This window comes from Choloepus didactylus, chromosome 5 (genome assembly GCF_015220235.1).
Source record: "Choloepus didactylus isolate mChoDid1 chromosome 5, mChoDid1.pri, whole genome shotgun sequence".
Lineage (NCBI taxonomy): Eukaryota > Metazoa > Chordata > Mammalia > Pilosa > Megalonychidae > Choloepus > Choloepus didactylus.
Genome location: NC_051311.1, coordinates 165,416,335 through 165,439,309, shown reverse-complemented (window position 1 = coordinate 165,439,309; position 22,975 = coordinate 165,416,335). Strand labels below are relative to the sequence as shown.

Genomic DNA, 22,975 nt, shown 5'->3' with positions numbered 1-22,975 from the left:
GTGGTCCAGCCCTGCATCCATTTCTTTATTCTTTTTATATGCTGGGTGCAAATTTAAGTAAGACTCTTCCCCTTCTTGAAGGTGTTTTCAGTAATGTTCCAGGGACCCTGGGGTCTTGCTCGTGCCTTTGTAAATAGCCATTTGGTGCTCCTCGGTCACCCCATCTGCGTACCACCTATTTTGACTAATAGAAGCAGATCGGTGGTGGGCGTTTGTCCCAGAGCCAAGGCTGACTAGCTAGATTCTGTAGAGTGGGGTGCTCAGGGATCCCAAAGGGGCTGTCATCTGGAGACCCTGGAGCAGGTTCCAGTAGGGTGCTAGGTGTCCTGTGGCCAATTGTCCTCTCTCCCCAGTTTAGGTCAACTTGAAACTGACCCCCATCCACAGGAAAACATGGTGGCCTGGTACTTAGCTATGTAAAAACAAGTCTGTGAATTAACGCCCTTGGTATATGTATTGCACTCGGATATTTACTGTTTCATTTTGGAAATAATAGTCACAATCCACCAATAGGTTGCAGCCACAGTTTTAGCCCATTTAGCTCAATGTAACACTTGCCAAGGGACATGACAACAGCCGAGGCCTGACCAACTTGGCTGGCATAGATGCAGTGAGCCACTTACAGATACAGCCAGAGTGGTGAAGTAGCCAAAGGTGCCCAGTCCCTGGGTCCTTGTCCCAGACACTAAAAAGAATGACACAGAACAATAGAGGCTGGATGCCTGCAGCACAAACGACAGCATCCCTGGGGAGAGGGCCAATTCGAGACCACAGTTTGACAGTTTAGCTATTCCCTGGAGCACATGGTATAAAAGGGATGGTTTTCTGGGACTCAGGGTTGGCTGTAGCAACCGGCAGCTCTGGTCTCTACAGCCTGGACCTTGCCAGGAGCCCACCATCAGCCAAGCAAGCCTGGGGGCTGCTGGCTGCATAGGACGGGACAGTGGCACTGGGTGGAGGGAGGCATCTCGGAACCAACTGAGCTCAGACGCTGAGAGTATCAGGGTGTGGAAGCTTGCGGCATCCCCCAGCAGGCTCGAGCGAGTGGTGCCCCTCCCAGCTGTACTTCCCATCTGGTGCTGCCTTCACCCTCTTATCTGTTGGTTCACCACATTCACTGCCCTTAACGTGTCAACCCTACAAGAGGTACGCCCTGGGGTTTGAGCAGGAATCCCTGGATTCAGGGCGGGAAGGGCTCAAAGAGCTCAGTCCAGACCCAGAAATGGAAAGTAACCTCCCTTGGCATGATGCTACAATTGTAGTATTTGAAGCAAAAGATGTAGGTTTGAATCCAGTGCTCACTTGCTGAGTGACCTTGGGCAAACTACCTCATCTCTGGGCCTCAATTTCACTATTTGTAAAATGAGAATAATAACTCCTACATGAAGTTATGAGAACTAAATGAAGCAAGGCTTGGCGAGTTGTGTAAACTGCTGAGGTGGAGAAAATGTCATCCTCATTGCAATTATGCTCAAGGTCACGTACCAACCAGTGCCTAAAGCAGGGGACGGCCAACTCCCACCCGTGGGCCAAATCCTGAGCTCAGAGCAGTTTTGACATTTTCAAGTTGTTGAAGAAAACCAAAAGAAATGAAATTCACATTTTGGTGTCCATAAAGTTTTATTAGAACACAACCACGCTTGTTCCTTTTAAGCACTAATATAATCCCCTTTGGGGTTTGACCTTTGAGACTGGGGAAGCGAAACCATGCAACAGGGATGAGATGAAGCAAGGTCAGGCTGAGAATTCCCCAGGTTCTTTTCAATACTGGTCTGGGAAGCCCTCAAAAGCACCCCAGGGGCGGGGTGAGAAGGGGGTCTCCTCAACTTAGAAGGATGAAACTTGGCCGGGAATTACCCAAGAGGAATCCCAGGCCTGGCACAGTCCCCTGATCTGAGGACCCTGCCTGCCAGCCAGGGCCAGGAGGTTTCAGTGGGTGCCTCGGTCAGCACATTTAAATGTTATGAGGTAGGTATCTCTTATAAGGAATATGACAAAAAAAAAAAAAAAGGAGTCTCAACTTGCCTGCCAGTTTAAAGGTAAGTGTAAAATGTGAGTTGATTTAAAGATAATTGTTCAAATAGCATTTGTGACTATGACAAAAAAATCTCAAAAGGTGTGAAAGTGACTCAAGTTGGGGAAATATTAGCGTCTGCCTGTTTGGCCTCCGAGCTCGATGGGGGCTGAGAGTGGGGAGCACCTGCCTCTCAGTCTGCCCCAAGACCTGAAAGTGTGGTCAGGACAGCTGTATCTGGAGACAAGCCTGAGCCCGACAGTCACTTTAGCCAGTTCCCAAACATTATACCTAGAGCAAATTTGGGGGCAAACTCCATACTCTCCCCGGGCCTCTGGATGGATGAGTGGATGGGGTGGGTGGATGGGTGGATGGATGGATGAGTGGATGGGGTGGGTGGATGGATGGGTGGATGGGTGGATGGGGTGGGTGGATGGATGGATGGATGGGTGGATGGGGTGAGGGGATGGATGGATGGATGAGTGGATGGGGTGGGTGGATGGATGAGTGGATGGGGTGGGTGGGTGGATGGATGGATGGATGGGTGGATGGGGTGAGGGGATGGATGGATGAGTGGATGGGGTGGGTGGATGGATGGATGGATGAGTGGATGGGGTGGGTGGATGGATGGATGGATGGGGTGAGGGGATGGATGGATGGATGAATGGATGGGGTGGGTGGATGGATGGATGGATGAGTGGATGGGGTGGGTGGATGGATGGATGGATGGATGAATGGATGGGGTGGGTGGATGGATAGGTGGATGAGTGGATGGGGTGGGTGGATGGATGGATGAGTGGATGGGGTGGGTGGGTGGATGGATGGGTGGATGGGGTGAGGGGATGGATGGATGGATGAGTGGATGGGGTGGGTGGATGGATGGATGGATGAGTGGATGGGGGGATGGATGGATGGATGGGGTGGATGGATGGATGGATGGGTGGATTTATGAGTGGGTGGATGGATAATGGATGGGTGGATGACTGTGTGAACAAGAGGATGGTTAGATGCACAAGAGGATCCCATCAAGAGTCTGTCCCCCCTAGAGAATGCTTGCTAGGCTCCTGTCTGGCCCTGATTGTTGAACCTTCTGGAAACAGATCCCTGAGTCCTGGGTGGAGGGTCTGGGAGGCAGGATTTCAAAGGGACACTAGATGGAGTCTCTGCCCACCCTCCCTCCCAGGTCCCAGTTTCCGGAAATCACAGCAGGATGCATTTAGACCCCTGGTCCCATGGGCACGGCTGCTTTTGCCGTTTGCATCCAGGGTGGCCTAGCAGCACACTTTAAACATGTTCTTAACTAGTCCCGAGCCCCAAATCAACTAAATCAGAAGGGGGGCATCAATATTTTTTTCTTGTTTGTTATTATTGAGGTCCAGATACACACAGTAAAATCCTCCTACTCTTCAGTTCCCATGAGTTCCGACACACAGCTACATAACCACTACCACAGTCAAGAAATTGGGGGTAAAAACTTCACAGGGGAGTCTTAACATGCTGCTAGGGTGCGAACCCACAGAATCTCGCCTGCTGCTGGGGTGGGGTGGGGTGGGGCCAGAGAAATCACAGAGGGACGGAGCTTCCTCCAGGAGCCCGGCAGTGAGAACCCCCAAGCAGGGAGGGGGCCCTCCTGCAGCCGGATGACAGTTAGGCACACCCACGCTGGGGAGGGGAACCAGGAAGCAGGGGTCAGAGCACCTCGGAGGGGAAGGGAACCGGCGGGTGGGAAGGGCTGCCCCTCCCGAGGGCCAGAACCCAGTTCCTATTTCACTTCAGCGCTGGAGGTGCGGCGTGCGGGCGAGGGGGACCCGGGAGACCCCCGCCTCGGCCCCTCCTGCCGGACTGGCACACCAAGGACAGGGCAGCCAGGTTTGGGTGTCCCCCGGCCGGCAGGATGGAAGAGGAAGGCCCCGAGTATGGCAAGCCTGACTTCGTGCTTCTGGACCAAGTGACCATGGAAGACTTCATGGAGAACCTGAAGCTCAGGTAGGCTGGGCCGGGGGTTCTGTGGGGTCCAGGGCAAGGGTGGGGGCTTTCCTTACCTGACCTTCCCTGCAAGGCTGGCAGACAGCAGTGGGCAGGCCCCGGGCAGCAGCCGGTCAGGGCTGGGGGTCACCCAACTTCAGCCCGGTTTGGGAATTAACAAGCAGAACACGCACCCAGACCAAACAGGTGCCTTTCATGTCTTTCTGCCAGCCGGGTGCCCTGCTGCCTGAGAGGCCCAGGGTAGTCACCCCAGTCTGGGCATAGGGGAACCAGGCACCCCAGAAAGGGACCAGCAAGAGCCCACCCCTGCCGGAGCCTGCTGCAGCTGTTCTTCTGGCCCCACCCGGCCCCGTGCTCACTTGCTCCATCTCCCTCGTGGTGCCAGGCCCCTCGCTGAGCCTGGGGACACCGCGGTGCCGTGGCAGGGTCACCGCGAGCACTGAGATGACTGATCAGCAGAGGAGGGTGGGTTGCAGCTCGGAGAAGTGGCCTTGGCGCTTGAGGCCAGTGGGGAGGTGCAGCCAATGTTTGGTGTCCACACTCCATCTCGAGCCTAAGGGGGTCTGCTGTGCTTGGGAAGCAACCCTAGGAGCACATGTGAGGCAGGAAGATCCATTCATGGTGCAAAATAGCAGCCGCACGCCAAGGCCAGGCTGAAGGGATAGAGAGGGGCTTAGCCGGGAAACATGTCCTTACTGCTGCTGCTTGTCATGCTTCTTGTTTGCATCAGCACGGCACTACACCCTTTACGTGCTGTATTTCACTTCAACCTTATAAAAACCAACCTGTCCATTTCCATGATGAGAACCCTGGCCCCAGTGAGGTGCGGAAACCAGCTCCAGGCCACTCAGCTTGGAAATGGGACAGACCATCGTAAGGCGAGGTCTCCCGATGGGCAAATTAGAGAGGGCACAAAGAAGAGATCTGGTGGACACCAGGACAGCGGCTGGCAGTGGAAGAGGGGCGCAGGGAGGCAAGCCCGAGGTCTGGGGAACAGGCACCTGCTCGTCCTCCCAGGGCAGACGGTCAAGAGAGCAGGCAGCAGACAGACACTGCCACAAGGTCCCTCGTGGTGACCCCAGTTTATGGGGAGAAGAGTGTGCGTGGGGGCAGTCTGCCCTGGGCTGAAGACTGGTGCTCCCCAGTCCCCTTCTGGGACCTCTACCCTACCCCGTCGCCTGGGTGGGCCAGGCCGGGCTTCCCTCTGCTCCTACCGCTAGCCCACAGCCCTCCCTCCCTCACTTCTCCAGGCCTCCCTCCCAGGGCACTATCTGTCCTCAGCCCCAGCCTCCAACCCACCAAAGCGGGGCTGGGGCAACTGCATCCCCCTCCCCAGGTACTCTCCTCCTTTATGATACCCGTGCACCCCAGGATGCCCGCAGAAGAGCCACTGTTAAGAAGTGGGGTCCGTGGGCCCCAAGCACTAGTCAGCTCAGAGCCTCCAGGCCCTGCCCCTTCCATGAGTCCCACTCGCAGCTGCTCGGGATGGGGCAAGGGTCCTGACGTCACGGGGGGCACAGCGCCTCTGCCCACATGGGTTGGGGGCTAAGCCGGAGCCGCCCTGCCCCGCCCCCAGGTTTGAGAAGGGCCGCATCTACACCTACATCGGCGAGGTGCTGGTCTCCGTGAACCCCTACCAAGAGTTGCCACTCTATGGTCCTGAGGCCATCGCGCAGCACCAGGGCCGCGAGCTCTACGAGCGGCCGCCCCACCTCTACGCTGTCGCCAATGCAGCCTACAAGGCCATGAAGCGCCGGTCCAGGGACACCTGCATTGTCATCTCAGGTCAGGCAGAGGGGTCTCCAGGGGCCCTGGGCAGGCACGGGGTGGGGCCAGGTACCTGAGCTAAGGCGCACAGGCCTCCCGGTGAGTGCAGCCTCACTGGTCTTGTCCGTCTTTCCATACATCCAGGGGAAAGTGGGGCAGGGAAGACAGAAGCCAGCAAGTACATCATGCAGTACATCGCAGCCGTCACCAATCCAAGCCAGAGGGCTGAAGTGGAGAGGTGAGGGGCAAGGGCTGGGGGGCAGGCTGGGGATGGCCTTGGGCTCATGCATTCAACCCCAGCCCAGCCAAAGCTTCCTTCTGCTAGTTCAGTGGGGACAGTCCCATCCAGAGGGAAGTCAGGCTGACCCACACTCAGAGAAGGGGGTGCCCTGCCAGCTGGGAGGTGGTGGCACTGGGCCGACAGGAGACAGACACGTGGGAAAGAGCAGAGACACAGCTGGGAAACGGCTGAGCATCACTTGGGGAATCTGGAGGCCAGCTGAGGTTAACCCGGAAAGGCAGAGAAAGCCCGGCTGGGTGTCTGCCTCTGGACTGGGTGCCAGGAAGGCAGGGTTCCCTGCCAGCTCTGCGGCTCACCAGCTGTCGGCCTTGCAAAAGTGGCTTCCTGTTGGGAGCCCGTGTCTCTTCCTGTTCAGGGTGGGACTGCGGCGTGAGGGTGAGAAGACAAGCGATGAGTGATGTAAGTTCCTAGCGGATGCAGCCGGCACCACTGCCCTCCTCTGCAGCCAGAGGCCATGGCCACGGTGCAGACCCGTGTCCTCATCCCCAGACGCTGACTGACTGGGAAAGGGAAGGGCGGGCACCAAGAGACACAAAAGCGAGGCCCTTACCCAGTACCTGCTGTGGGCATTACACAGTTACTGGGCTCCAGCTTAGCTCCGTTTTAGGACATCTCCAAAAGGGGCAGAGCTGCCACTCGAACCCACGCCTGCAGCTCCCACCCAGTCCTGAGAGTTTCTGGGTTTCGTGGGAGGTGGTGACTCTGTTCCCCAGCAAGGAGGGTGCACGTGCTGGTGCCTGGACCTCTCCTCCTGCTCCCCCCACCCAGGGTCAAGGAGGTGCTGCTGGGCTCCACCTGCGTCCTGGAAGCCTTCGGCAACGCGCGCACCAACCGCAACCACAACTCCAGCCGCTTTGGCAAGTACATGGACATCAATTTTGACTTCAAGGGAGAACCCATCGGGGGACACATCCACAGCTACCTGCTGGAGAAGGTGGGCCCCGCTGTGGCAAACCCCTGGCAGGGGGGAGCCCTCGGTCATTACGGAGACCCTTTCCAGGCCAGGAGTGCTGGTTAGGTGCTGGGAAGACATCGTCTCTCACTGATGGAGATTTGGAGGGCCGGGCCTTCCCTGTAGCCTTCTCCAGGCCCCAGGGTCTCGCGACCCGGCCCGGAGGTCTGGGAACGGGGATCTGATCTCCCCGCGGGGCGCCCGGCGCAAGGGATCCCATCGGGGCCGGGGTCCTACCGAGGCAAGGGTTCCACAGCTCTCCCTCCTTCCTCAGTCTCGGGTCCTCAAGCAGCACGTGGGAGAAAGGAACTTCCACTCCTTCTATCAGGTGAGCGGCCGTGGTGGGGGTGGAAATGCCCCCAACCCGCCCATTGCCCTGGCCCCGCCCCGCCCACCGAGCCCCGCCTTACACCAAGTTCTTTTGCCCCGTGCCCCGTCACCCCCCCCCGCCCCGCCTCCACCCTCCGCCCCGTCCCCCCACTCCTTCTCACTCCCTCCCTCCCACCCACGTCCCCAGATTCTAGGCCCTGAGCCTATGGCAATGAACAAAATGCCTACAACCACCCCTGCCCTTGTGACAGCCCCTCCTAGCAGGGGGACAGGCGCAAAGAGCAGTAGATGTAACAGAGAAGTGAATTATAAGGCCTGTGGGGAGGTGGAGGAAGCGCTAGAGTGGATCGTGGTGCAGGGGGTGATCGCGGTCAGTCCCGAAAAGGTGGCTTTGGAGCAAGCCTTGCCATTAGCAGAAGAGTTGAGGGAGAGCTTTCTAGGTTTCTAGGAAGGTAGGAGGGAGCCTGGGAGCGGTGGAAAGTGGTGGGACGCCTTGCTGAGGGGGGGCAGGAATTCCAAGGAGCATTGTTGAACCAGGTGGCAGAGGTAGAAACAGGGAGAGGTGTTGGGATCCTAGGGTGGGGGCGCAGAGCAAGAAGTTTTATATCTAATTATATAAATTACACATATATAATTATACAACACACACACACATACATAATTCTATACGTAGATATATCCACGCAAGCCTTTCTTCCCAAGTTATTATGAAAACTTTTATGTATATGGAAAAATGGAAACAACAGTGGGATGCACTGTGATCTGTATATTCTCCACAGACACAATCATTATTAGCAGTTTGCCATATTTGCTTTCTCTGTCTCTGTCTATGCCTAGTGTTTGCTGTTGTTGAATTGTTGAAAGTTGCAGACATCATAACTCAAACCCCTGAGTATTTCAGCACTTATCTGCTGAGAATAAGATCATTCTCCCCCATCAACACAATACCATAATCTCACTGAAGAAAATAACAATTTCATACTTTCATCTAATATCCAATCCATATTTAAATGATCCCAGTTGATCCAAGAATACTTGTACCACTATTTTGATCCTGGATACTCCCCCACCCCCTGGGCTTTTCGTTTTTAATTGTGGTAACATGGACAACATAAAATTTCTCATTTTAACCGCTTTCAAGTGTAAAATTCTGTAGTGTTAATTACATTCACAATGTTGTGCTACCATCACCACTATCTATTCCAAAACTTGTCCATCCCCCCCCAAACAGAACTGGATACATTTTTGAAGCAAAGTTGACAGGATTTTTCTGCTGCATCAGTTGTCATAGCCCTAGACCTCGTGGCCCCCACCCCACCCTGTCTCCCTGCTGCCACCCTGTGACCCAGCCTCCACTGCACCCACTAACACCTCCACACTCCTTAAAACTCTCCATGGCTCCTCGGTGTTCTCAGGAGAGTCCTCCAGGTCCCTGTGTGCAGTCAGCGCTGCAGCCAACGCCATGGGTACCTGTTGCCCTGACTGAAGTGTGAGCTCCTGGAGAAGGGAGGCTTTCAGTTCCCCCAGCCAGCCACAGGGCACACCATCCATCTGTTGGCTCTGTGATGGGATGACAAATGGCTTGTCCATAGCTGAGTCTATTTCTCATCTTGTGCCTAACTTCAGGGCCTTCTGTCTCCCTCAGGTGCTGCAGGGGAGTGAGGATAAGGTGCTGCAGGAACTACACTTGGAGAGGAACCCTGCTCTGTATAATTTCACCCGCCAGGGAGCAGGGCTTAGTGTGAGTACGGGGTGTAACAGCATGCACCTACACAGGGCTTAGCATGAGTGCTGCAGGTGCAAGGGTTCAAATCAGGCATGGACTCAGGGGTCAGTGTGAGTGCTGGGATGTGCTGGATTTGATATGGTACTGGGGTGGTGCAAACAGAACTCAGTGTGAATTCTGGGTTCACTGAGCTCAGCATGGCCTGGGGTGGTGGGAACAGGGCTCAGTGTGAGTACCACGGTGCACTCAGCTCAGCACAGCCTGAGGTGGTGGGAATAGGGCTCAGTATGAGTAGCAGGTGCACTCAGCTCAGCATGGCCTGGGGTGGAGGGAACAGGGCTCAGTTGTGAGTACCTGATGCACTGGGCTCAGCATGGCCTAAGGTGATGGAATCAGGATTAAATATGAATATTGGGTGCACTCAACTCAGCACAGCCTGGGGTAGCGGGAACAGGGCTCAGTATGAGTAGCAATGTGCACTCATCCTGGGGTGGTGGGAACAGGGCTCAGTGGGAGTACTGGATACACTGGGCTCAGCCATAGCCTGGGGTGGGGGAAACATGGCTCAATATAAGTACTGGGTGCACTTGGCTCAGCATGGCCTGGAATGGTGGGAATAGGGCTCAGTATGAGTACCAGGTACACTTGGCTAAGCACGGCCTGGGGTGGTAGGAACAGGGCTCAGTGTGAGTACCAGGGTGCAATGAGCTCAGTGTGGCCCTGGGGTTTTGAACCCCTTCTTCTCTCAGACTTTAGATAGCGATGAGAAGAACTACCAAGCAGTGACCCAGGCTATGAAGGTGATTGGCTTCAGTCCCGAGGAGGTGGGCTCAGTGCATCGGATCCTGGCAGCCATCCTGCACCTGGTGAGGCTGGCTGGGAGCAGCCTGAAGAAGAGGAAGACACTGGTAGATGAGCATGCTGTTGGGGTGCAAGGGCAACCAGAGCACCATGCAGACCTGCCTCTCAGCTCTGGGCAGGATCTTAGCTTCTGTGAGCCTCTCAGACACAGGATGAGGACAGTCAGTGTTACACGTTCCTCTGACTGCTGAAGGGAGGACTAAATATGACAATTCACATCACGTGTTTGGGCTCAAAGCCTGCACAGGGAGAAAGCATTCCGTGAATGAGCATAGCAGGGTGGTAGAGCATGAGCTGGGACTGGAGAGGGTTGGGTAGGTGGGCAGAAGAGGCTGTGTGGGGCTGGAGTGGGGACCCTCTCCATCTCTGGAAGGCTCTGGTACCCCCTCCTCACATTTGTGGCTCTGTCCTATGCCCATCATACCTGCCTGTCATTCTCCTCATTGGGACCTGGAGCCTGAGCTCTGCAAATGGTCCCCCATTACCAGGGAAACATTGAGTTTGTGGAGATGGAGTCAAACGGGCCAGAGAAGGGGGGCCTGGCAGTGGCCGAGGAGGTGCTGGTGGACCACGTGGCTGAGCTGACGGCCACTCCTCGGGACCTGGTGCTCCGCTCCCTGCTGGCTCGCACTGTGGCCTCAGGCGGCAGAGACCTCATCGAGAAGGGCCACACTGCAGCCGAGGCCTGCTATGCCCGGGACGCCTGCGCCAAGGTACCCTGGAGGGCGGAAGGGAGGAGTGCAACTCAGGAGGCCTTCCCAGAGGAGGCAAGGTCAGGGGCAGCAAGAAACAGCCTCCCTCTGGCCTCTCCTAGGCGGTGTACCAGAGGCTGTTTGAGTGGGTTGTGGACCGGATTAACAGCATCATGGAAGCCCGTGGCCGGGACCCTCGACGAGATGGCAAGGACACGGTCATCGGCGTGCTGGACATCTATGGCTTCGAGGTGTTCCCTGTCAACAGGTGAGTCGGCCAACCGTATCCTGGCCCATGGAGGGCTGGGGCCATGGAAAGCCCAGGCCTGCAGAATTACGGGGCTAGCTTCCCGGCTCCATGCCTCCCATCCATTCCAGAATGCAAGCTCCAGGGCCAGGGAGCAGATTAGGAGTGAAAGAAGGGCACGGAGTGGGGAAAGCCTCATCCACTATGAAGAATGAATGGGAGGATTCTGGAGCCCCTTAGATAAACATCAGGCGATATTCGGGGAGGGGCTTGCAATCCATTGCCCTCACCCCATAAGTAGTAACGGCCCCCGGAAGTGGGAGGTGCCTCAAAGCCCCCACTCCCGCCCGACCCCCAGCTTTGAGCAGTTCTGTATCAACTACTGCAACGAGAAGCTGCAGCAGCTGTTCATCCAGCTCATCCTGAAGCAGGAGCAGGAGGAGTACCAGCGCGAGGGCATCACCTGGCAGACTGTGAGCACCACCGGGGCTTGAGATGTGCACTTCGGGGGGCGCGGGCCGCGGAGGAAGGGGGCATTTGCGTCTAGCGCTGACCCGGCAGGGAGCACCTCGGGGGACCTACCCCTGCTCGCCCCGTCCAACCCCCCCGCCTCCCCGGCCAGATCGAGTATTTTAACAACGCGGCCATCGTGGAGCTGGTGGAGCGGCCGCACCGGGGCATCCTGGCCGTGCTGGACGAGGCTTGCAGCTCCGCGGGCCCCATCACCGACCGGATCTTCCTGCAGACCTTGGACACGCACCACCGGCACCACCCCCACTACACCAGCCGCCAGGTGCTCCCCACCCCCCCAACTTCCACCCCACTCCCTCACTCCCACTCCAGAGCCCTCCCGGGGTGCACGCATGCCGCCCCTGCTGGGGATGTGAGGGGTGGCACGGGGGGCACCACTGTTACCGCCCCGGTGGCCTCCTCTGCCCCAGCCACCTCCCGCAGACTCCCCCACCCCGCACCTCCTGGGCCTTGACCCCAGGCCCATCCCCACAGCTCTGCCCTACAGACAAGACCATGGAGTTTGGCCGAGACTTCCGGATCAAGCACTATGCCGGGGACGTCACGTAAGGGTCTCCCCATCCTCCCTGGGTCCCTGACCCACTGCGGGCACCCATTCCACCGCGTAGTGGGGAGTGGGAGAAGAACGCAACTCAGTTGCCCCTTTCCCCTCCTTTTCTCCTTTATAAAGAAACTGAAAGCATGCCCTTCACCAGCTTTACAAGTTAAGAACCTGAAACAGGATTTTGCAGACAGTGGTTCTCAGCTCCGGTTGCAAAAGAGTCTTCTGGGGAGCATTTTAAAAATGCCCTTCTCCGGGCCCTGTGCCTGACCAATTGAATCAGAATCTGTGCATGCAATGGGGGGCAAGAGGTGGGGATTCTAAGGTGCCATCAGAGAGGGAACCACCCTGCATCCCAGGAGCAGAGCTGGACAAATCCATCTTGTTAAGACGCAGGTCAGCACGGTGGGGGCAGGGGAGGAGCAAGATGCTGCGTTTCTAACAAGATCCCACGTGGGACAGCAGCTGCAGGTGGATCTCAGACCATATCCAACCGTTTACCTCAGAGTATATCAAGGCCCAGGGGTATCCTTCAGATACTGTTGTTGTGTTATTATTATTTTTCATTTACCTGTTTGCTTACCTCATTTCAAAAGAGTTTGCTGTAACTCACAGAGAAAGGTACATGTGTCTAATATGTACTTTACAAGCATAAGACATAGAGTAGATTATGACAATGAAGCAGGCAGAAGTCGGATCCATGCCCTGGATCTTTACAAGGGCCAGAGGTAGAGCCAAAATTTTGGCCCTGAGCTTTGCAGCAGTCAAAGCAAAGGATGACACAGTGATTGCAAGTCCTTAGTGCCCACCTGATTAAAATAGACCAATGACTGGCAATGTGTAATCATCGATTTTCATTGATACTCGATGGGCACTGTTCTGAGCATTCGATGTCTACCGAGGCACAGAGAGGTCAAGGAACATGTCTGTGGTCACACAGCCTCTAGGTGGTAGAACTGGGATTCAGTGCTAGTACATTGGCTTGGAGCCGTGTGCTCAGCTGCTCTGTCCCCAAGGAGCCACTTCTCCTGAGGGTGACTCACATTATGAGAGAGAAGTCAGGCATGAGAGGGAGAGAAGAGGGGAGGGCCTGAGAGAGAAGGGACAGAGAAGCAGATGGCTGCAGGGAGAAGAGAGGCTGACCCGTGAGAACAAGAGGCTGGTAGGAGGAGTGGGGCTTTTCTGGGGGGCTGCCAGTGCTTGGAGAGTAGCCCAGGGGCCACCTTCCTGCCTGCCCACTCCATCTCTCCCCGTGACCCCCCACCACTGACCCAAAACTTTCCTCCCCTTACCCGCCCTGGCCTCCTGCAGGTACTCTGTGGAGGGCTTCATCGATAAGAACAGAGATTTCCTCTTCCAGGATTTCAAGCGGCTGCTGTATAATAGGTGAGTGTGGCTCTGCTCAGCCAGGGCCTGGATGATGGGAGCCAGTGGGGCAGAAGTCCTGGACTCACAGGGGCTGGGGTGAAGTCTGACTGCCCGGCTCTGTGGTGGAGAGACTGAGGTTCAAGTTCAAGGTTACACAGCTTTTGAAGGGCAGAGCTGGAGGCAAGGGGGAGGGTTGGGGAGAGGGGGCGGTGGCTGCTCTCCTGAGCCAGGTGGTCAATATGTGGCCTGTGTTTGCAGCACGGATCCCACCCTGAAAGCCATGTGGCCGGATGGACAGCAGGACATCACGGAGGTGACCAAGCGTCCCCTGACAGCCGGCACTCTTTTTAAGAACTCCATGGTGGCCCTGGTGGAAAACCTGGCCTCCAAGGTACCAGCACCACCACCACCCCTCGACCCTCTTCTCTATGGCCTTGGGTACTGGGGCCAGGGCAGGCCCCAGCCACCCTGCCAAGCCGGGCTCCTCATGGCAGGGATGGGGGGTGTGCTTTCGTTTCCTGTCTGCTGTGTGCCACGTCCACCCTGGACTCAGGTTAAGATGTCTAGACTTTGAGCCATCACTTAGAAGGCAGGAGTGCTGGGATTTGACCTCTGGCCTCCCCCTGGCCCGTTGCCTCTGGGTTGCAGAAGAGCTGGAGGAGACCTGCTCTGAGATTGGGTTGCCCCTGCTCAGCACCTACCGAGAGCCCCAAGATTAGCCTCCAGCAGAGCAGGAATCTGGCCCAAAGTGAGAGAGGGAGAGCTGGAGAGGATCAGGGCAGGGTCCGACTTAAACGCTGAACAATGTCCAGAGACGTCAGCCCCGAAGCTGAGTGCAGTACTGTCGGGGTGACGGGGTCAGAAAGGGCTGACCAGGGGGATGCCTCCTCCTTCTTCAGCCTAACCAGGGCTCCCCGCTTCCCTCTCCCCTCGCTGCACTCCGCTCATGGCCGTGAAGCCTGGGTTGGAACACGGCACTGTCCTTGTCCTCGCCTCCTCCCTGCCACCACCTGGGCCCTCAGTGCACTTGTCCTGAGCATGCACTCCATCGCCCCCATGTCCCTCCTTGACCTGGGCCCCTCTGCCTGCTCTCCATCCCCCTTGGCCTCCCCTTCCTGAGCAGGAGACCCCTTGCTCTCCCACTTCTCCATCTGCAAGGCAGGAAGCTGTTGGACCACCCGGCAGGCAGACCTGAGCCCATTGCCGCTTCCCAGCTCTGCAGCCCTGGGCTATGAACTTGGCTCTCACCCTGTCCTACAACGGGGCTGCAGAGGAGTCTGGGAAGTGGTGCTCACAGCGTGGCGCTCGTCGGGCGCTCTTTCCTGGCCCTACGCCGAGTCACCTCTTGTTCCTGTTCCTGGGACCTGCAGGAGCCCTACTACGTCCGCTGCATCAAGCCCAATGAGGACAAGGTCCCCGGGAAGCTGGACGAGAGCCACTGCCGCCACCAGGTCTCCTACCTCGGGCTGCTGGAGAACGTGCGGGTCCGCAGGGCTGGCTTTGCTTCCCGCCAGCCCTACCCTCGATTCCTTCTCAGGTAGTGGCATCTCAGCACCTGTGCTGCCCTCCCCTAGGCTCCCCCAGGCCCGGGTGTCCAGGTCACATCCATCGCCACTGTGGGCCTTGGAGCCCCGTGGAATACAAGGGTAGACCAGATGCTCCCTAGAGCAGTGCTTCTTGAACCTTAATGTACACTGGGATCAGAGTGTGTGAGGACACCTGTGCAAGCAAAAGTTCCACTACGTGCTCCAAGAGTGGTCCCCAGCAGCTCACAGCATCCCTCGGGTGGGGCAGGGTGGGCCCCACATCCCTCCTTCTGAGCGCCAGGCCTTCCCTGCCCCCGTCCCTGCGGTGACAGGTACAAGATGACCTGCGAGTACACCTGGCCCAATCATCTGCTGGGCTCGGACAAGGCGGCTGTGGGCGCCCTCCTGGAGCAGCACGGGCTGCAGGGGGACGTGGCCTTTGGCCACAGCAAGCTGTTCATCCGCTCCGCCCAGACTCTGGTCACGCTGGAGCAGAGCCGGGCCCGCCTCATCCCCATCATCGTGCTGCTGCTGCAGAAGGTGAGGCCGACAAGACGTGCCCTCCCAGCCCAGGAGTGTGACTGGGCCCACGTGGTCTGGGCCCCATGGCGGGCTTCCCAGGACCACAGGCATCTGTGGGTGCAAGAGGCAGAACTACAGGTCAAACCGACTTAGTGGGTGGGAATACAATTCAGGTTGCTACCAAGTCATTCGGGCTACCAGCTTCAGGCCCAGCTGGATCCAGTCGCTCAAAACAAGGCTTTCAGAAATCTGGCCAGCCTTCCTCCCCTCCTCCCTCCCCCCTCCCCTCTTCCCTTGCTTCCCTCTTTCTTCCCTCCCTCCCTCTCTCCCTTCCTTCCCCTTCCTGCCTTCCTTCCCTCCCTCTGTCCCTCCTTTCTTCTCTCCTTCCTCCCTCCTTCCCTTTCCTCCCTCCCTTCCTTCCTTCCTTCTTACCTTCCCACTTATTTTTCTTCCTTCCTCCCTTCCTTCCTTCCCTCCTGTCCTTCCTTCCCTCCCTCCCTCCCTTTCTCCCTCTCTCTGTCCCTCCTTCCATCCCTCTTTCCTCCCTCCCTCCCATCCCCCCTTTCTAACTACCTACCATGGAACATTTCAGACTTAGGAAAGTACGGGGAACAGGGTACTGAACCCCCACACTCCCCTTGCCCAGCTCCACTCATGGCCAATGTGGTTTTGTGAGCTATTTGGAAGCAAGTCATTTCATCCATAATCATTTCAGTATGTATTTACAAAGGCTAAGGGTTTTTCCCCTCGCCCGTAACTTTTTACTTTGAAAAGCTGAAAGGCTGGTACAATGAATACCCATATTCCACTCACCTGGATTGCTAGATTGTGCTTTCCCCCCCTCTCTACACACACACACTTATGAATGTTTTCCCAGAACCATCTAAAGTCAGTTGCAGACATCATGGCACCCCTAAATAGGTTAGCAGCCATATACTACAACAAGGACATTCTGCTTTATAACCATGGTGACATCAGTACATTCAAGAAATTTAACTGGTAAAAGAATCTACATATCTGGATATCTAATATGCAGGCCATATCCAAATTTCCACAATTGTCTCAAATATAATGCATTGTGATTTTTTAAAACCCAGAATCCAATCAGTGATCATACATCATATTTAGTTGTCTCTTTTATCTCCTCTAACATATAGGAATTATTTTTTTAAGATATATATTAAGAGATCTTTTGCAAGGAATTGGCTTACATAACCATGGGAGCCGGCTAGGCAAGTGTGAAAGCCATCAAGAAGGGCAAGCAGGAACTTTCAGGCATGGGCTGAAGGCGCTGTCCCCAAGTGTACTTTCTCCTTCTGGGTCTCTAACCCTCCAGCCTTCCTGTTAAAAGGACCCCTGTGATTAATTGGATGCACCTGAATAATCCCCATCTCAAAATCTTTAATCATATTCGGGATTATTTTTGAGAACATAACCGCAATACCATTATCACTGACTTAAAAGTTATTACTGACTTGTTATGATCATCTAATATCCAGTCAGTATTCAAACTTCCCCAATTGTCTCATTATACTTTTTTTTTTTTTTTTTTTTTTTGGTATTTTCAAATCAGGATTCAAGTAACAGCCCTAGGTTGCAGCTGGCTGCTATATCGCTTAAGTCCTTTTCCAGGCTGTAGGATTTCCGCAGTCTGAGTTTCGTGATTGCATTCTCATGGTGTCCTTTCTCACATCCTCTGTCTCCTGGGACTCCTGGGAGTTAGTGGTTGGATCTAGATCAAATCAGATTCCATTTGGATACCATGATTGCACCTCAGAGGTGCTGAAACCCGGTCCACGTCTGCTCTCATATGTGACCGGGGAGTACCCTAGCAGGATCAGGCAAGAAGTCCCTACAGCAGGAGAGCAGCTCTTCTTTAGGAGTCCTGCAGAAGACCTGGGTGGGGGGCTGGGCCGCGCATCCAAGCATGGGCGGATCTCTCAGGCAGCAGGTCCACGCCCCCAGCCCTTCCTCCCCTCCGGCTGTGGGTGGAGGAGGTCGGCTTCCCTGGAGCCAAGCCAGGGTGTCCTTAGAAAAGATGGGCAAACAGGACACTGGCCCCTGTAAGTGAAGGCACCGAGGTGCGGGGCTCCCGCGGTCCTGCGGGTCCCCCTCACCGCTCCGCGTCCTGCCCCCAGGCCTGGCGGGGCACCCTTGCGAGGTGGCGGTGCCGGCGCCTGCGCGCCATCTACACCATCATGAGCTGGTTCCGGCGGCACAAGGTGCGCGCCCACCTGGCAGAGCTGCAGCGACGCTTCCAGGCTGCGCGGCAGCCTCCGCTCTACGGCCGCGACCTCACCTGGCCGCCGGCCCCCGCCGTCCTGCAGCCCTTCCAGGACACTTGCCGGGCGCTCTTCTGCAGGTACGCGCGCCCCCTCCGGCGCGCTTCCCGCCACCTGCCTTCCTCTCTTCGTGCACTCATTTCCCCCCAGCCCAGTGTACCTGAAGCCCTGTTGCGTAGAGAAGAGATAGGCCCATTTTCTAAGTAAGAACCTGAAGACCCTGTTCTGGGCCCCTAGGTGGGTGGCAGAGCTCCGGCTGCTCCCTGGCATGCCCTGGGCATTCGGAGGATGCCAGTCTTTGCCTCGTTGCCGGTGGTTGACAGCCGTGCTCTGTCGAAGGGGCCCAGTCAGTCCTGCGGATAACTCTTGATTAGGGCTTTGAGGGTTGAGTAGGAGTTCTCCAGGTGAGGAGGAGAAGGGGTGCAGAGAGAGCAGCACACTCGGAGGTGGGAGGGCGCTGGGTGGATCCCGGGGCCACCTTCCAGGGGTACGTGTCAGGAGGGCGGGAGGAGACCAGGGAAGCTGGCAGAGGTGGGGCACCTACCTAGGGCTTCTCCCGTGGTTGAGGGGCCGCAGGAGGACATTCCGCCCAGGGGTAGGGGTGCATTCTGAGGAGCAGGACTAAAGGGCGAAGGCAGAGACTGGGATGTGAAAGGGCGCCTGGGAGGCCCTGCGGAGGCTCAGCGTCCCACTCCGTGCGGCTGTCTGACTGTCCACCCCTCTCCCAGGTGGCGGGCCCGGCAGCTGGTGAAGAACATCCCCCCTTCGGACATGGCCCAAATCAAGGCCAAGGTGGCCGCCATGGGGGCCCTGCAAGGGTTGCGCCAGGACTGGGGCTGCCAGCGGGCCTGGGCCCGTGACTACTTGTCCTCGGTGAGCTGCCAGCAGGAAGGGCAAGGTGGGGGGAGTTCCTGGGGGCATCCGCTCCTGAGGAGCTGGCTCACAGCTGTCATTGCACCTGTCACTGAGAAGTGGGAGGGTTTCCAGCACTCCCACGGGGGCTGTGAGCAGAGGTTCAGGGAAGCAACAGGCTTGCCGAGACCCCCCTGGGCTACTCGGTACCCCAGGACCCTCTGCACAGCTATGCCCATTCCAGTCCTGGCTTGATGGGGGGGCGGAATAAGGGGGTATAGAGGGATTAGTTACAGAGGAAGGGGCTCAGACTTGCAGGCCTAGATTTCAGAGCCACATGGCTCTGTGTCCTCTGCCCTCATGGAAACTGCAGTTCACCCAGGGCCAGTTGTCAATCGGGTCTGCCCCAGCAGGAGGCTTCCGATGGCCTGCCCCCTACCCCCCAACCTCACAGTGGGGCCTCACTGTGCACCTTGGTTTCTGGAGGGGATGAGTGTACCCATGAATTGGGAATCAAAATTAATTGAGCATGGCTCAGAGAGGGAGCCCCTCCTGCTCTCTGATCCTGAGTCTGGTTCCTGAGACCCTCCTGGCCCGTCTCCTCTCAGGCCTCCGACAACCCCACAGCCTCGGGCCTCTTCGCGCAGCGACTGAAGAGCCTTCGGGAAAAGGATGGCTTTGGGGCTGTACTCTTTTCTAGCCATGTCCGCAAGGTGAGAGGCTGGTGAGGGGAGAAGGGTGGGCACGAGGCAGACCAGACCGGGGAGACCCTGCACCCAGACCCAGCTTAGAAGCTTCACGTTTATTCCAGAAACTTGCCAGATCCTCAGCCAAGCACCCAGGCAGGAGGAAACAGCTGGGGAGGGGAGGCAGGAAGGTACCGGCGGCAGAGTCCTTTTCTCAGGCCAGAGTTCCTGCTTGGGCAGGGCCGGGTGGACCCCAGCTGCTCTCCTCTTGCAGGTGAATCGCTTCCGGAAGAGCCGGGACCGGGCACTCCTGCTCACAGACCGGCACTTGTACAAGCTGGAGCCGGGCAAGCAGTACCGGGTGATGCGGGCCGTGCCGCTCCAGGCGGTGAGTGGGCAGGGCCAGTCGGCTGGCTCCTTGCTTGGGGCGCCTGGGCTGGGAGATGGGAAGGCAGGGCAGGGCCCGCAGGCCCCTCCCCTCTTGTCTCCTTGCTGAAAACCCCACATGGCTCCTCCTGATGTCTTTGGGAGCAAATGCAACCCCTCCTCTAGGGGATCTGCTCTGTCATTCCCTCCGGCCACAGCTCCCTTGTCCCCTTGTGGTCTCTGTTCTCTGGACTGGACCAAATGACACCCCCTACCCCATGTCTGCTCCCCCCCCCCAGCTCTGTGCCTGGCTGGGAGGCTCCCTCCCCATCTCTACATGTCAGAGACACCCACAAATCTGGGTTCAGCTCCCTGCCTCCTTTGGGGCTCCCTCCCTGGTCCATCCAGGCTGATAAGGCCTGGCTCTGTCTGCGTCTCTCTAGTGGCCCCACTTTGAATCACAGTTCCTGGGACCCTCATCTTCTCTCTCCCACAAGACAAAGAGCAACCTAAGGACAGGGAGGGAGACAAATTTACCTTGAGGTCCCCACAGTTCAGCGGAGACTGAGGCTGGCTTAGAGATCCCTGTCCCGTCAGAGGTGAAGGGGCCGTTAGCACTGCACCATCCCACACAGTCGCCACTAGGCTCATTAGTTTAATTAAATTTAAATGAACTAAAACCAAGAAAATTAAAAATGCAGCTTCTCAATTGCAGTAGCATAATTCAAGTGCTCAGTGGCCATGTGTGGTGAGTGGCGACTGTGTTGGCCGTGCAGGTATAGAACATTCCATCACTGCAGGAAGCTCTATTGCACAGCCCTGCTGTAGTGGGTGCTTGTCCAACCTTCTCCTTTTGGAGACAAGGGATCTAGGAGACAGAGGAGCAGAGAGCACCCAGTAGAGGGGTGTTCAGGAATGTCTGGGGAGGAGGTGCTGGAGGGGATGTGTCTGAGGGGCAGGGGCAATGGAGTGGGGAGTGCACCCAGTTGACCTGCAGTGCCCTGGTGGGCAGGGTGCTGGAGCACCTGGGGCTCACTTGCACACCTGACCCTGCATCTCCGCACTCAGGTGACAGGGGTGAGCGTGACCAGTGGGCGGGACCAGCTGGTGGTGCTGCACGCCCGGGGCCAGGACGACCTGGTGGTCTGCCTGCACCGCACCCAGCCGGAGCTGGACAACCGCGTCGGGGAGCTGGTGGGCGTGCTGGCCGCCCATTGCCAAGGGTGAGTCCCAAGTCACGGGGAGGCCATGCAGTGGCGGCAGGAGCCCTGGCCTCTCCCTGACCCCTCTCCTCCTGCCCTGCTCTCCACCCCTGCCTCAGGGAGGGCCAGGCCCTGGAGGTCCGCGTCTCTGACTGCATCCCGCTGAGCCAGCGCGGAGCCCGGCGCCTTGTCTCCGTGGAGCCCAAACCCGAGCAGCCAGCCCCAGACTTCCGCTGCAGCCGCAACGCCTTCACCCTCCTCTGGCCGAGCCCCTGAGCCGGCTGCACCCAGCTCCTTGCCCCGGGTCCCCACCCCTGCTGAGGTCTAGGATTGCTCCTAGACTGTCAGCTCACTGTCCAAATAAAGTCTGCTGTGTCCATTTCTGGTGTGGGCTTGTGCCTGGGGGTAGCCAAACCTGGGGAATGGTCCCTGGCACCCACATCTTGATGGAACCTCTGTGTGGCCCAGGTGAGCCTGCTCTGATCAGGATGCACCATGAACTTGACCCCTGCTTCCCCACTGTGGGGTTGCCCTGAACTAGAGAGGAAGCATTACCATCCTGAAATGCCCCAGGCTGCCTCTCCTGGGTTTCAAAATCAGCCGTCCCTCAGCTTCTCCACTCCCTCCCCATGGGGCAGTTTCCCTCGGGGCTCTGGGGAAGGCTTGAGGTCACCTGGGAGCGCTGCAGGACAGCGATGGTGGGTGGAGGACGCTGCCCAGTTCTCATGGGTGTCAAGGGCGTCGGTATGGAGGTTGTGGGATGATTGTCTCTGAAGCACAGCCACCTGGAAGACAGAGGGGACAAGAGCAGGGCCGAGACCTCCTGGCATCGGCGGTGCAGGGGCCACAGGGCTGTCACTTGGGAGGGGGCCAGGATGGACACCTCTGTCCCTCCCTGGCCAGCAAAGCTCTGGGTTCAGCCCCTGGGCCATGTTTCCCTCTGTAGGCACCCCTTTCTGCTATCACAGCTGCCTCCCCACTCTTCTTCAGGGTGCAAACTAAATTCATAGCGTTCCTCGCTGGGGAATGGTGTCTGGGGGAGCATTTGATTGCCGTGGCTTTAAGATGCAGTGTCTGAACCATCTGCTGTGACTTCCCCTTGTCCCCTCTCCAGATGGCTAGTGGTGGGGTCTCGTCCTTCCTTCCCTGGGGAGCAAAGCTTGTCTACCAGGCCAACTCAGCCTAGCCCTGCCCCTGAGCACCCAGAGAGCCGTCTCCCAAAATCTTCCCCAGGCTCCAGAGGCATCAGGATGGGCTGGAGGCCTCCCTTGCAGAGCAGATGCAGAGCGGTGCACAGATCCCCTTGGGTTCGAAATCCTAGATGGTCCTGGGTTCAGATAGCTCTCCCTGCCTTCTGCAGATCACTCCAGGAGATTGCAGCTGCCCATGTCTTGGAGCGTGGGGGATTGTCAGACTTCCCATCGGCATCTGCTTGCTTCCCATCCAGATTCTCCTCCGGAGATCCTTGGGAGGATGAGTACTCTTCCCCTCTCAGTGCGGAAGCCCGGCTGCCTGGCTGAGGGGATGGGGCGCTCAGGGAACACATGATACATCCTAGCAAGTGCAGAAGGCAATCGCACATGTGCCACTTGGCAACTTGTGTTCTGCCCAGCCCTGCTGGGGACCACTCACCCCCAGGGGCCAGGGCGCTCTGGCTTCTCCAGCCTCCAGGAGAAAGTTCACAGTGCGGGCCGAGATTCCCTCCAAGGGATGGGGAGGAGGCCAGAGAATGTCTGTGTGTTGATTGAGCTCCAGCCTCTTGATCAAGCCATTCACACAAGCTCTTATTCAGTGCTTACTACGGTCAGATGCTATTCCAACTGCTTTGCAAATGACACCTGACCTAATACCTATGGGATAGCCAGCATGACTGTAACTCTACTATTATAGGGGAGGAAACAAGAGGGTGAGTAACTCACTGGAGGCCACACGGCTGGGAGGGCACCGGCAGTGGTGTGGAGCCAGGCCCCGTATGCAGCTCGTCACACTGGTGCAGAGAAATCGCTCTGTGAGGTTGCTTAGGTTCAGTCTGCTCCCAGGAGTGGCATCTGGATGAGAACCCAGCTCTTCTCCACTGTCCTGGCTGCGCTCGTATTCCATGCCCCCGCTGACATTGTGGACACATCCCCACATGTGTGGCCAGTCCTGCCTCTCCATCCTGCTGTACTGCTGTTTCCATCTGTCCTCGTGCCAGGAGTTCCGTCTGTCCTCGTGCCAGCAGCT

The 22,975-nt window shown here is 57.3% G+C and overlaps 1 protein-coding gene across 2 annotated transcripts; it reads left to right on the top strand.

Moving 5' to 3' along the window:
* The first annotated feature begins 3,707 nt into the window (after positions 1-3,707).
* Positions 3,708-21,131, top strand: MYO1G (myosin IG). 2 transcript variants are annotated; one of them, XM_037837259.1, is made up of 22 exons: positions 3,708-4,000; positions 5,577-5,785; positions 5,912-6,005; positions 6,837-7,002; positions 7,295-7,348; positions 8,996-9,091; positions 9,826-9,942; positions 10,426-10,650; positions 10,752-10,897; positions 11,235-11,349; positions 11,499-11,669; positions 11,882-11,952; positions 13,260-13,334; positions 13,575-13,707; positions 14,687-14,853; positions 15,175-15,382; positions 17,503-17,726; positions 18,375-18,519; positions 19,107-19,211; positions 19,459-19,572; positions 20,619-20,773; positions 20,872-21,131. In XM_037837259.1, the coding sequence occupies exons 1-22, from the start codon at positions 3,909-3,911 to the stop codon at positions 21,026-21,028; spliced, it is 3,039 nt and encodes a 1,012-aa protein (XP_037693187.1). In that variant the 5' UTR covers positions 3,708-3,908; the 3' UTR covers positions 21,029-21,131. The 2 variants fall into 2 exon arrangements, with proteins under 2 accessions (XP_037693187.1, XP_037693188.1); XM_037837260.1 differs by lacking the exon at positions 7,295-7,348.
* The last annotated feature ends 1,844 nt before the right edge of the window (positions 21,132-22,975 follow it).

What these genes read in the sequence shown, in the direction of transcription:
- MYO1G (XM_037837259.1), top strand. Translation starts at nt 3,909, where the DNA reads ATGGAAGAGGAAGGCCCCGAGTATGGCAAGCCTGACTTCGTGCTTCTG. An exon ending in ACTTCCACTCCTTCTATCAG is followed by an intron (nt 7,349 to 8,995) that starts GTGAGCGGCCGT and finishes TGTCTCCCTCAG; the next exon opens with GTGCTGCAGGGGAGTGAGGA. An exon ending in TTTCTAGCCATGTCCGCAAG is followed by an intron (nt 19,212 to 19,458) that starts GTGAGAGGCTGG and finishes CTCCTCTTGCAG; the next exon opens with GTGAATCGCTTCCGGAAGAG.